The 11,955-nt window shown below is 47.1% G+C and overlaps 1 protein-coding gene across 1 annotated transcript in view; it reads right to left on the bottom strand.

Annotated features, from left to right (window-relative positions):
* Positions 1 to 10,879, bottom strand: part of LOC126292084 (protein sprint) — a 438,713-nt gene extending 427,834 nt beyond the window's left edge. The window contains exon 1 of the mRNA XM_049985895.1: positions 8,402 to 10,879. Within this exon, the coding sequence (XP_049841852.1) occupies positions 8,402 to 8,472 (71 nt within the window). The 5' untranslated portion in view covers positions 8,473 to 10,879. The remainder of the gene's footprint in view (positions 1 to 8,401) is intronic.
* Between the last annotated feature and the right edge of the window lie 1,076 nt (positions 10,880 to 11,955).

Here is an 11,955-nt window from a genome sequence, read left to right on the forward strand (position 1 = left end):
TGTGTTCCAAAAATGAACAGCATAGAAACAGAAGTGATGACACTTTCTGCAGGACATGATCATCTTTTTGCAGAACAATGCTCAAGCACGTACATGCAAGTTGTGAAACGTCCCCTTAGAACAATTTATACACGACTGTGCTTAAACTGACACACAATATTTTTAGCGCAACGCAGTCTGACTTTCAAAAATCCCTACGAAAGAATGGCCCTGACTAACAATAACCTATACGTTTCGCAAATCACTTACCTCACAAAAATCTTCGTTACTCAAGCTACTGCAATACAGCGAGCGCCACTACTGCCAGCTAAATAAAAGATTCAAACTATTGAAGGCACTAACTACTGATAGGCATAGTTAGCAAATGAAAGATTTTAATAGAGAACAAACAATGTATTTACCTCACTAGTCATAATATATATAGCAGTTCATGACATCCAGTCTTACAAATTTCAAAACTCCGCCATCTCTCTCCCCACGTCCACCACTGCTGGCGGCTCACCTCCAACTGCACAACGCTACGCGCTGTTAGCATCCAGCTGCCGCTGCCCAACACTACAATGGAAGACAACAATGCAAACCAGCCACAGACTGCACACAGCACAGCCAGCGATTTTCATACAGAGCGCTACGTGGTGGCGGCGTTACCAATAAAAAAACCTAAACAGCCTACTTACAGTTGTTACTGATTTGTTTGACTGATGGGGCTGCTAAGTGCTATACCACCTACTGCACTCCCCTGACTTAAGCCCTCGTCAGTTCAACTCGATTTCTAAACTGAAGGAAACAATTCACCGCATTCGCTTCAGAACTGCTACAAATTCGTCGGGCTCGAACTGTCAACACAACTGGCACTGCTAAGAGTATCGTATGGCTTCCACATCGGCAACGGGTTAGACACATTGCTGGTGACTACTTTGAACGTGAGTAAAACTTTGAAACACGAATCTATTTTGTTCGAGCTGTAAATAAAGTTCCAACCTTCGTATATCCACGATTAGTTTGCTGCTATAGTTGACACCGGCGAGATGACCGTCACAGGGACACGACTGACAAATAGCAAGTCACACAAATTCTCAGGAGTCTCCTAATCTTATTACGCGTCACAGTCGCACACTGTATGATACGCAGAAGGCAGCAAATGCCGGCGTCCAGGTTCATGCCATGTTCCTTCACTTCCGGAAGAAAATACCAGAATCGGGACTATTAGACAAAGCTTTGTGATTTGAATTCGACGGAGAGATATATTTATACATACCCCAAGAGAGTGTTCTACAAGTAATATTTCTCGGAATATACATAAACGACCTAGTGGATTACGGTGAAAATCCCTGAGGCTGTTCACAGATGGTGCTGTTGTATAAAGAGACGGAGCAACGCCAAAAAATTGTAGCGAAATGCAGGAAGCTCTGGAGAGGATCGACGCCTGCTGCAGGGACCGGCTGTTTATCCAGACCACCGGCAGATGTACCATTTTCGCACAAATAGGCGGAAGTCTCAATTACTCTTTGATCGAACGTGTGCCCAATAAGTACTGGAAAATTTCATGATGGTTAAAAATCTAACAGGAAGGGTACGGGGCGATTCAAAGTTGGACGACCATATAAAACTAGCAGTAGGGAACATCCCACGCTTTCATTCGACGAATTCTCATGAAGACTCGTCGACACATAAAGGAGGTGGTTTATGAAACCCTAGTTCGACTGGTACTAATAAGTATCCAGTCTGCGACCCGTACCACACGGGATTAAAGGGGAAATACATGAGATACAAAGAAGAGCAGCACGTTTCGTTACAGGGTCATTTAGTAAGTGCGAAACCTTCACCGAGATACTCAGCCACCTCCAGAGGCAGATGCTGCAAGAGAGGCGTTCTGAATCACGATGTGGCTTACTGCTAAAATTCCGACAGCCTACTTTCCTAGAGAGTCAGTCAATAGATATCTTTCACCTCTCACGAAATGACGATGGAGACGAAATTAGAGAGATTCAAGATGACACGGAAGTTTACCATCAGTCATTCTTCCCGAGAAACATCCGCAGCTGGAACAGGAACAGGTAGGATGCGACAATGGCACACGAAGTACTGCCCGCCGCACAACATAAGGTGGTTTGCGACGTATAACGTACATGTAATATACATATCAAAAAAAAGTTTTGCATCACCTCCTTTCTGCGAGTTCCGGAATCTGTACAGAAAATTGGAATAAAGATCAACATAAACATCATTTCCGCCCTACTTATTGCTCATGAAAATCACATATTACATGTTGTACCGCCATACAGTGAGACCTTTCGGAGGTGGTGGTCCAGATTACTGTACACACCAATACCTCTAATACTCAATACCACATCCTCTTGCATTGATGCATGCCTGTATTCTATCCACAAGTTCATCAAGACACTGTTGGTCCAGATTGTCCAATTGTCCAACTCCTCAACGGCGATTCGGCGTAGATCCCTCAGAGTGGTTGGTGGGTCACGTCGTCCATAAACAGCCCTTTTCAATCTATCCCACGCATGTTCGATAGGGTTCATGACTGGAGAACATGCAGGCCACTCTAGTCGGGAGATGCCGTTATCCTGAAGAAAGTCATTCACAAGGTGTGCACGATGGGGCCGCGAATTTACATTTCGTACATCCATTACGGCGCTTTCCATGACCACCAGCGGCGTACGTCGGCCCCATATAATGCCACCTCAAAACAGCAGGGAACCTGCACCTTGCTGCACTCACTGGATAGTATGTCTAAGGCGTTCAACCTGACCGGGTTTCCTCCATTCACGTCTCCGACGATTGTCTGGTTGAAGGCATATGCGACACTCATCGGTGAAGAGAAAGTGATGCCAATCCTGAGTGGTCCGCTCGGAATTTTGTCGAGCCAATCTGTACCACGCTGCATGGTGTCTTGGTTGGAAAGACGGGCCTCGCCATGGACGTCTGGAGTGAAGTTGCGCACCATGCAGCCTATTGCGCACAGTTTGGGTCGTAACACGACGTCCTGTGGCTGGACGAAAAGCATTATTCAACATGGTGGCGTAGCTCAGGGCTCCTCCGAGCCATAATCCGTAGGCAGCGATCATCCACTGTAGTCGTAGCCCTCGGGCGGTCTGAGCGAGGCGTGTCATCGACAGTTCCCGTCTCTCTGCATCACCGACACGTGTGAACATCACTTTGGTTCACTCCAAAACGCCTGGACACTTCGCTTATTGAGAGCCCTTCCTGGTACAAAGTAACATCGCAGACTCGATCGAACTGCGGTATTCACCGTCTAGGCATGGTTGAACTACAGACAACACGAGCCGTGTACCTCCTTCCTGGTGGAATGACTGGAACTGATCGGCTGTCGGACTCCCTCCGTCTAGTAGGCGCTGCTCATGCGTGGTTGTTTACATCTTTGGGCGGGTTTAGTGCCATCTCTGAACAGTCAAAGGGACTGTGTCTGTGATACAATATCCATAGTCAACGTCTATCTTCTGGGAACCGGGGTGACGCAAAACTTTTTTTGATGTGTGTTTATTGTACAATGTGGAGTTCCTTCTGCCATGCACTTCACACTGGTTTGCGCAGTACGGGTGTACATGTAGACAGCTTGTACAAGAAATCCCTAACACAAGTTGAAAACTTCACAAGCAAACTGTGAATGCCAATATTTTCGTTTATTGAGACTATATCTGTAATCATAACCAATACCATAGTTCAATTTTTATTTTCATACAGCATACAACATACGAATCTTAACAACCCACATCTTGGGATGAGCAAGAACTTTGCCCTCTGATTCCCAACCTCACTCACACTGACACACAAACGCCACCTGTGTAAGATATCAGTCATTAGTACATGTTTATATACATATTTTGCCTCCGTTGGTAACATAACTAATGCAATCGTGATTACTTAAGTGTGTACAAAGTATGGAGTTATGTAAACTTTGCAGAAAACCGTCTCTGATCATTGGAGATCTGTTCATCTACACAACGAAAGATATCCACAGTGCTTTGAAACTTACTCCGAAGTACTGTTCTTTTCCTACATGCTCTTTGCACATATAACATCGCAGACGCCACCTTCTTTGCCTCAGTGTTTACAAAGAGTGATGGTTAACTTGAGGTAAAGCCACAGAAGGCTTGATCACTGGAGGTATTTTTATTTGTTTTACTTTCACCTGCCAAATCATGTACCAGTCAAGAAGAACGGTACGAGTATAAAAAGATTATAGGGTTAGCACTGATTGATCTCAGTTCTGCATACAGTACAGTCAACCACAGGTTGCTCTTCCAGAAATAATATACCGAAATCAGAAATTACCATTTTTTCAAGATCACTGAGCCTCTTTTACCAAAAAGAACATTTTACATCGTTCTCGTTAGAAAGAAGAGTCGATGGAGAAACCAAAGGAATGGGCTGCCCCAGGAAAACGTTCTGGCCACCTCCCTTTTTAAACTGCACACAAATAACGAGCCAGTACCTAATCATACTGATTATTTCATTTATGCAGACGGCCTGGCAATCAGAACTCAGCGGAGGGATTTCCAGGAATTAGAGCAGAAGGTGGAGAAAGCACACAGAGTCTTGTCAGAAAACTATCAAAAGAGCTCCATTAAACAAAATACTTCTAAGAGTCTAGTACACGCTTTCCTTCAATCTTGGCAAGCAAAGCGAAAGGTCAGTGTTTCCTGGAATAATACCACACTGGAACACAGATAAACCAACCAGTCTGAGTGTAACGTTGGACAGATCTCTCACATATAAACACCGCTGCGAAAAAATCCGTCAGAAGGCGGCTTCCAGAAATAATAATTTGCAGCAAATGGGGAGCAAAACACATTATCCTGAGAACCACCGCACAAGCGATATGCTTATATAAAGACGAATACGCCTGCCCAATGTGGACAAGATCGACCCATAAGAGGAAATTCGACATGAGCCTTAATAAAACGTGAGAATAAGATTCAAATGGCTCCAAGCACTATGGGAGTTAACATCTGAGGTCATGAGTCGCACTAGACTTATGACTACTTAAACCTAACCAACCTCAGGACATCACAAACGTCCATGCCTGGGGCAGGATCCGAACGTGCGACCGTAGCATCCGTGTGGTTCCGGACAAGTGCCTAGAACCACTCGGCCACAACGGCCGGCGGAGAATAAGAAAGGTTGTATGAAACCCACGTCTCTACAAAGGCTATACACAGCTGCTGGCCTTACGAGTCTCAGCTGCCAAAGAACATATCTTGAATTTACAGCGAGGCTGAGACAGACCACCAATGAGCATCCTCTCATTAGCACCGATTGCGATCTTGGACGACTGAAATCCCCTAAAAGGTTCTGAAACCTGCCCACTGAACAACCACATCCGACTATCCACCGTCACAGGTAGTGCCTGGTGGCGCAAGGAAGTATTCAAGAAACACGATACACGACTATACAGGAACTCGAGACACTCGAACAATCCTTTCATCCTTATTCTGGAAAACTATGATTACAACCATAGGTGGAAGCATAAGCGGCCAAAGACTCTATTAGCTAGGACGTAACCACCTATGGCAAGCTAACATATACCAACAAGCGACAAACGTCGGCAAGCCCCTGCATATCAGCAACGTTGACTGGATATACCAGCTGCTATTAAACCCGACCAACAGGCTACAGGAGGGAAACCGACGAGTTCGCCCACTGATGCACAAACAAATCGCCAACATCACTGTGCATCTGATATATGACCTAACACCGAGCGAGGTGGCGCAGTGTACACTGGACTCGCATTCGGGAGGACGACAGTTCAATCCTGCTTCCAGCCATCCTGATTTAGGTTTTCCATGATCTCCCTAAATCGGTCCAGGAAAATGTCAGGATGATTCCTTTGAAAAGGCACGGCCGACTTCCTTCTCCCTCCTTCCCTAATCCGATGAGACCGATGGCCTCGCAGTTTGGTCTCTTCCCCCAAACAACTCAACTCTCTATGACCTATCGGACACAAAACGATGATGAACCTGTTACAGGTATGCTGACGCTGACAGAGAAATCAACACCGGCAGCCAGCAGAAGCCGCTAAGTAACTCCACCGCATAACGACAAAGGTATCGACATGCATGATGCCCACTACTACCAAAGCCTACCCTTGCATGACCAGTCGCGGGCAGCAAGACATCCGCTACTGCTCTTACTACCCGACCTAACTATCGCAGAGGTTTTTTTTCCCTTGGCTCTTGCCTCGGCACTTTTTTCCTCTGCCCTTAAAACCGCTACCCTTTGTTCGACTTTCGACCCAATCTGTCTCCAGATGAGCGCGTATTAATGGTTAACTTTGACCAGACGTACGAAAACATGGCAGTACCCAGATCCTGTGACACCTCACTTTAGCGAAACCTAACCCTTATTCAGAGATGGCAGTAGACCTTTTGAGTTGGTAGTCATGCCGGTGTGGGCGTGGAGGGGCTCCACCTCTTGTGAAAAAAAAATAAAAAAATGGTGGCTTTACAACAAACTGGAAAACATGGACGACCGTGAACTCTATAATAAAAGAGGTGATCGCAGTGAAACAAAACGTGATCTGGCGGGGCATGGGAATATGATGACAAGTGCAACTGTCGTGCTTTGCAGGACTTGGAACAAGTCCTGGCCTGTCAAAAGAATCCCTACAGATGCAACCTTGACGATTTGTGGCTGGGAAAGAAAGAAGCCCTGGACGTGGCCCAACACTGCTCTGGCACACTATCATTGGTTTCAGGGCCCGAAACTGTAAAATAACTACTTTTCATTTTATTTCCGTTCATGTTTTCAATAGGAAACCCTCACAAATCTATGAGCCATTTACTGAAACAATGGCTTGTTTTTCTCTGTAACGCAGTGGCACAAATTACTCCAAAGTCGTAACACGACAAATACCTGCCATATTAACCGACACGAATCTACCTGCTGATTGAGGTTTAAACACTGGAAACGCGCTCTGGAGATGTATAAGCAGTGACTGGTAACAGTAAAACTTCTTTCATTCGATCACTTATAAACAATATATTTTCCTTAAAGTAAGGGTCCTCCCACATGACCAATCATCAAATACTTAAGTCTGCAACGTAAATGTACAGTCGTTTGAGAGAATTTCTTATAGCGGTCGTTCAATAAGCAATAGCCTACGTTTTAAAAAAAATCGAGTAATATACCTTGAGAAATGTCCTTTCGGTGCTTCACATTTGTCCTGTGTGCGGGTTAAGTTTCGAACCGTTCTGGCAGGTGGCAGCGCCGTAGCACAGCGTCAAAATGGCGTCTACATACGACTCAGGTTGCAAGTAGTGTGCTGTTATTGAATTCTTGTGGGCAGCAAAAGAAACAGTGGTGAACATCCATAAACGTTTGTGTGCAGTGAACGGCGATGCTGCAGTTGATAGGAGTACAGTTGGGCAATGGACAGAGTTACAGCCTCAAGCAATGCAGAACCAGAGCTCCATGATCAGCCACGCTCGGGACTGCTCCAGACATGCTGAATCGTGCGGATGCCATTATTCATGCAGACAGGTGCATCACAACTCGACAATTGGCTCTACAGTTGTCGGTCAGCATTGGAAGTGCGTCTGCAATGATTCAAAGAGATGCTCACGACGTGTTTTACGAATGCTCACAGCAGACCACAAGATACAAAGAAAGGCCATTTCACCTGAATTGTTTGAGCATTTTGAGACCGACGGAGAGGCCTTTCCGTCACGGATAGTTAGGGGGGACGAAAGCTGGGTGCACCACTATGCGCCGGAAACAAAAAGGCAGTCCGTGGAGACGCATCACCCTTATTCACCACAAAAGAAGAAATTCAAGACAACCTCCTCTGGCAGAAAAGTCACGGTGACAGTCTTCTGGGATTGTGATGGCGTCATTCTAGTTGATGTGATGCCAAGAGGGTCAACTATCAGTTCAGAGACATACGTGAAGGCTCTGAATCAACTCAAGAACCGTGTCCGACGTGTCTGATAGGACAAAAATCCAGCAAAAATCTTGCTCCAACACGATAACGCACGCCCACACACAAAAACTGGGAACTTTGGAACACATCGCCAAATTGAGTTGGACATCATTGCCTCATCCACACTACAGCCCAGACCTGGCACCATCGGACTTCCATCTCTTCGGGCCGCTTAAAGATTCTACAGGCAACACACTCTGAAGATGACGAGAGTGTCAGTCATGCCGTGAAAACAAATGCTACGCCTACAGGACAAGAGCTTTTACCAGCATGGAATACTTGTTCTTCCACAACGTTGGCATACTACCATAGAACGTAGAAAAATAGGCCATGGAGATGACATGTTGATGTATATTGTCACCAAATTCTGACTCTTAATAATAAATATTTTCTGAGAAAAAAAAGTGGGCCGTTACGTATTGAACGTCTCTCGTATTTGCTTACCCTGATTCGGCGTCGCCGGCTAGTCTTCGCGAAGACTGAAGCAACAGCGCTGTGTACTGCGTTATCAGCATCGCCGATGTTGCACGTTGCTCGTCGCTCGTCGGAATTCGTCAGCCAGCACCAGGAAGGTGCTTCTTCAGTGCAGATAACATTTCACTGCTCGGCACGTCGGCGTCCAGTGAATCACTGCTCAATCCCCAGACCCGGTCACTATTTCGCCGATTACTGGCCCACTTGGTGCTTACACAAGCTGCGACAGCTGTCGTCTTCTTTCAACGACCGGACCACACGAGAGGTAAATAAGATCTCGAGAAATGTATCCTCGTTAGCTCGGGATGAAGTCGGCACCAGCTGACGTTCATAAATGCTCTGAAGATTCCAGAAGACGCGACGCTGGAAATAACTGGCTGCTGGCGCGTCGTTAGGACGGGTCGTGTTATTAGCAGTGCGTCACACGCCACTCAAGCGGCCGTTTTTCTGCCTCCCACGCAGCTGCGAAGTAACCGACGCCTCCGCGGCGCAAACACAACCTCGGCGCAGCACGCGACGCGGCTCCGTTATCTGAGCTCGCCGAGAGGGAAATCGGGCTATCGGCGATCCGGCTGCGACGACGGAACGGGTTCAAGGTCAGGGGCAAGCGCGAGATAAGGCGGCGGAGTTGCTGTCAACGCGATAGCGGGGCTGTGTTCAAAACACTGCCTTATGTTTAGATGGTGATTTCACTTCCCAACTTCTCGAGCCTCGATCGTCCTAGCGTCCGTTCTACTCGTAGAAACACACCAAGGCGTCAATACTCAGCACAGTAAACGCAGAAGAACCGGCGTTAACGGCTTAGCAAACACGCCGGGATAAATAGCGTAAAACTTCAGTCAAACAGTATGTAGAACTTCAGTCAAACAGTACGTAAAAAGTAAAATAATTCTTTTGTTGCAGATTTATAACCTAATGTAAACACACTGTCAACGGTGTAGAAGCAGCCACCAGGTCACATACGTACACAATGCAACCTGAATAGTACACGGAGACACTGCACGATTATAGTAAACAACTCTTTTGTCAGTGAAACAGGTTCCATTCCATACAGGTAGCAAACTTTCCAATGTTGAGACACTTACGCAAGCTGTCGAGATGGTGTCTGAACACGCTACACGATTTCTTGGGACTGCAAGTACAAGCATGAGAGCTGTCTTCCGCTAATAGAGTCAGAATGTCCTGCAGCGGACTCGTGGAAAACTGGTCGCTGTGGGTATGTGGAGAATTCGTCAGAAAGATGGGCTCTTTTCTATGATGAATGTCTGCCACTGAACAGTAATTGCTGTCGTCAGATACTTTTATACGTCACAAAATCGAAATTTTAGGCTGTATACTCCGAAGAACTTTTACATAAAGTACGCAGCAGCGGATTTTTGCACGACTTGTCTCACAACTTTAGCCATCACTAGTTACCATCTTAGGCCGAAGTCGGAAGGAACAGAATAGTGTTCTAATGAGGGATTAGTGACTTGCATGGTCACATATGTTAAGGCCATATACAATGGCTGAATCTGGACTCTTCTTAGAGATATAAATGGAATAAGGATTTCACAGATCAGAGCATCATTTCTCGACTATCTATGTTACAATGAAGGGAAGGAAAAATCGATTGTCATAATGGTGACACTGTATTAGGCTCCTGCGTTGTTCTTAGTGTTTCGCGGTTTAGTGGTCCATAGTCGATGCTACAATACGGCGGTATAGTCCACAAATAAAGACCGGTGTTCTTGATTGTGTCGAGGAATTGACAGTGGTAGGCGATGATTGGAGTTGGGATAGTCTCGAAGATACCGTTGTAAACACTTCTATTTTAAACGATTTCGTCGAGCTGTTGCCGTCGACTATCGACGTCGCACCAGCAGGAAGTAGAATATCGATTGTCGAAATGTCCGCACTGAGTAACACTTGTGGTTGTTCTTGTTGTTTTTAGCCGATGCTGTGGTGGAGAGGAAGGCTGGACGAATAGAGTATTCGTACCGGGCAGCTGTATTAGCTGCAGTTGGCTGGCAGTGGTGAATACGGAGTCTTGTTGTAGTAGTCGAAAGCAGAGGCTGCAACAGCAGGCTGGTGCGTTCGACAGCTGACGGCTCTTGTCCACACTTGCAGTTGATTTATTGCTTTGCAGTCACGCAGTTGTGAGGGCAAACAGTGCTAGCTGAGTACGCCAGCAGGCTGAAATCGATGGTCGACACGGGGCGGTCGTGCAGATTACACTGGCTTCGGCGCCACTTCACTAGGTGGGGTCAGCGGATATGAATGGCGCGTGCAGCTGCAGTGGTGGATCCCGGAGGCAGCGACCTCAGACGGTGGGTCTGCGATGCGAGGCAGGCGTGACCGAGGTAGCGGGCAGTGGGCGACGCGGCGGGCAGAGAGGAGAAGTCTTCGAGTTCGCGAGCTGGCTCGGCGTGAGCCTGGCCTCCGCGCTGAAGCGGCTGCGGGCCAACTGGTGGCCGTTGGCTGCCGTCTGCTCCGTCTGACGCGGAGGGGCGGGGTGCCAGAGTCGGCAGTGGAGCGGCGGGGAGGCAACCGGCAACGCAGGCCCTGCAGGCGGCGGCGAGGAGCAGCCTACAGCGGCGGCAACAGCGCGCGACACGGCGGCGGGCGCGCACGTGGGCGCCGGGGAAGCCGCCAGCCATCAGCTGCTGGCCAGGGGTCGGTCTGCCCTCGCGCCGGACCGCTTAGACGTCTTTTGCGAAATACACATACTGTGACGATCACTTTGGCTTTGGGAAAGGTAAACGCACCAGGCAATTCCGGATTTGCGGTTGCTAATGGAGGCAAGACGAGAGAAAAATCAAGACCCGCTCATAGGATTTGTCGACCTCAAAAAAAGCGTTCGGCAATGTCAAATAGTGCAAGATGTTCCGAATTCTGAGAAAAAATAGGCGTAAGCTATATGGAGACACGAGTATAAGTCTGTCTGTCAACTGAAGTGCGAGCAGCGCTTTTGGTGGGGGAAGTGGCCCTTCTCGGAAGAACGCTGTCACTGGCCTACAGGGGCACCCAAAATCAGTTACCCGTTACCTGTTCAGCTGTGTTGATCGACGTGCAGTGATATACGTTGTTTCTGTTCGGGGATCGTAGTTTCCAGTGTCAGTCAGTTAACTCTGTATACTCACTGATATACTTAGGTATCCGGAAGTGGTGGATAATCGCCCTGCATTGCAAGAAAATGTGCAGAATACGAAGAGGAGGTATCTGCGGAGTAACGAGCGTTCAGTCGTCTCTAATGCTGTAACAGCGTGTGTAAGCAGGCGACACAAAAAGAACTGTTTGCTAATTTTACTAGTCCTAATCAAAGGGCTGCAATTTACGGAAACGTCGGCCTTGCCATAATAGGATACATAAGGAAGGAACGCGAAGAATTGTTAAGTTTCAACGCAGCCCTTCAAAGGAAACTTCTAACTTTTAGTAGAAACACAAAGTAGGAACAAACCTTAAATTCTACAGATTGACTGCACTATATGGGATTCGTTTTACGAATAGCATTAGAGGAACATACAATGGCATGAACCGGCATT

Source organism: Schistocerca gregaria, chromosome 9 (genome assembly GCF_023897955.1).
Source record: "Schistocerca gregaria isolate iqSchGreg1 chromosome 9, iqSchGreg1.2, whole genome shotgun sequence".
NCBI classification, from domain to species: Eukaryota; Metazoa; Arthropoda; class Insecta; order Orthoptera; family Acrididae; genus Schistocerca; species Schistocerca gregaria.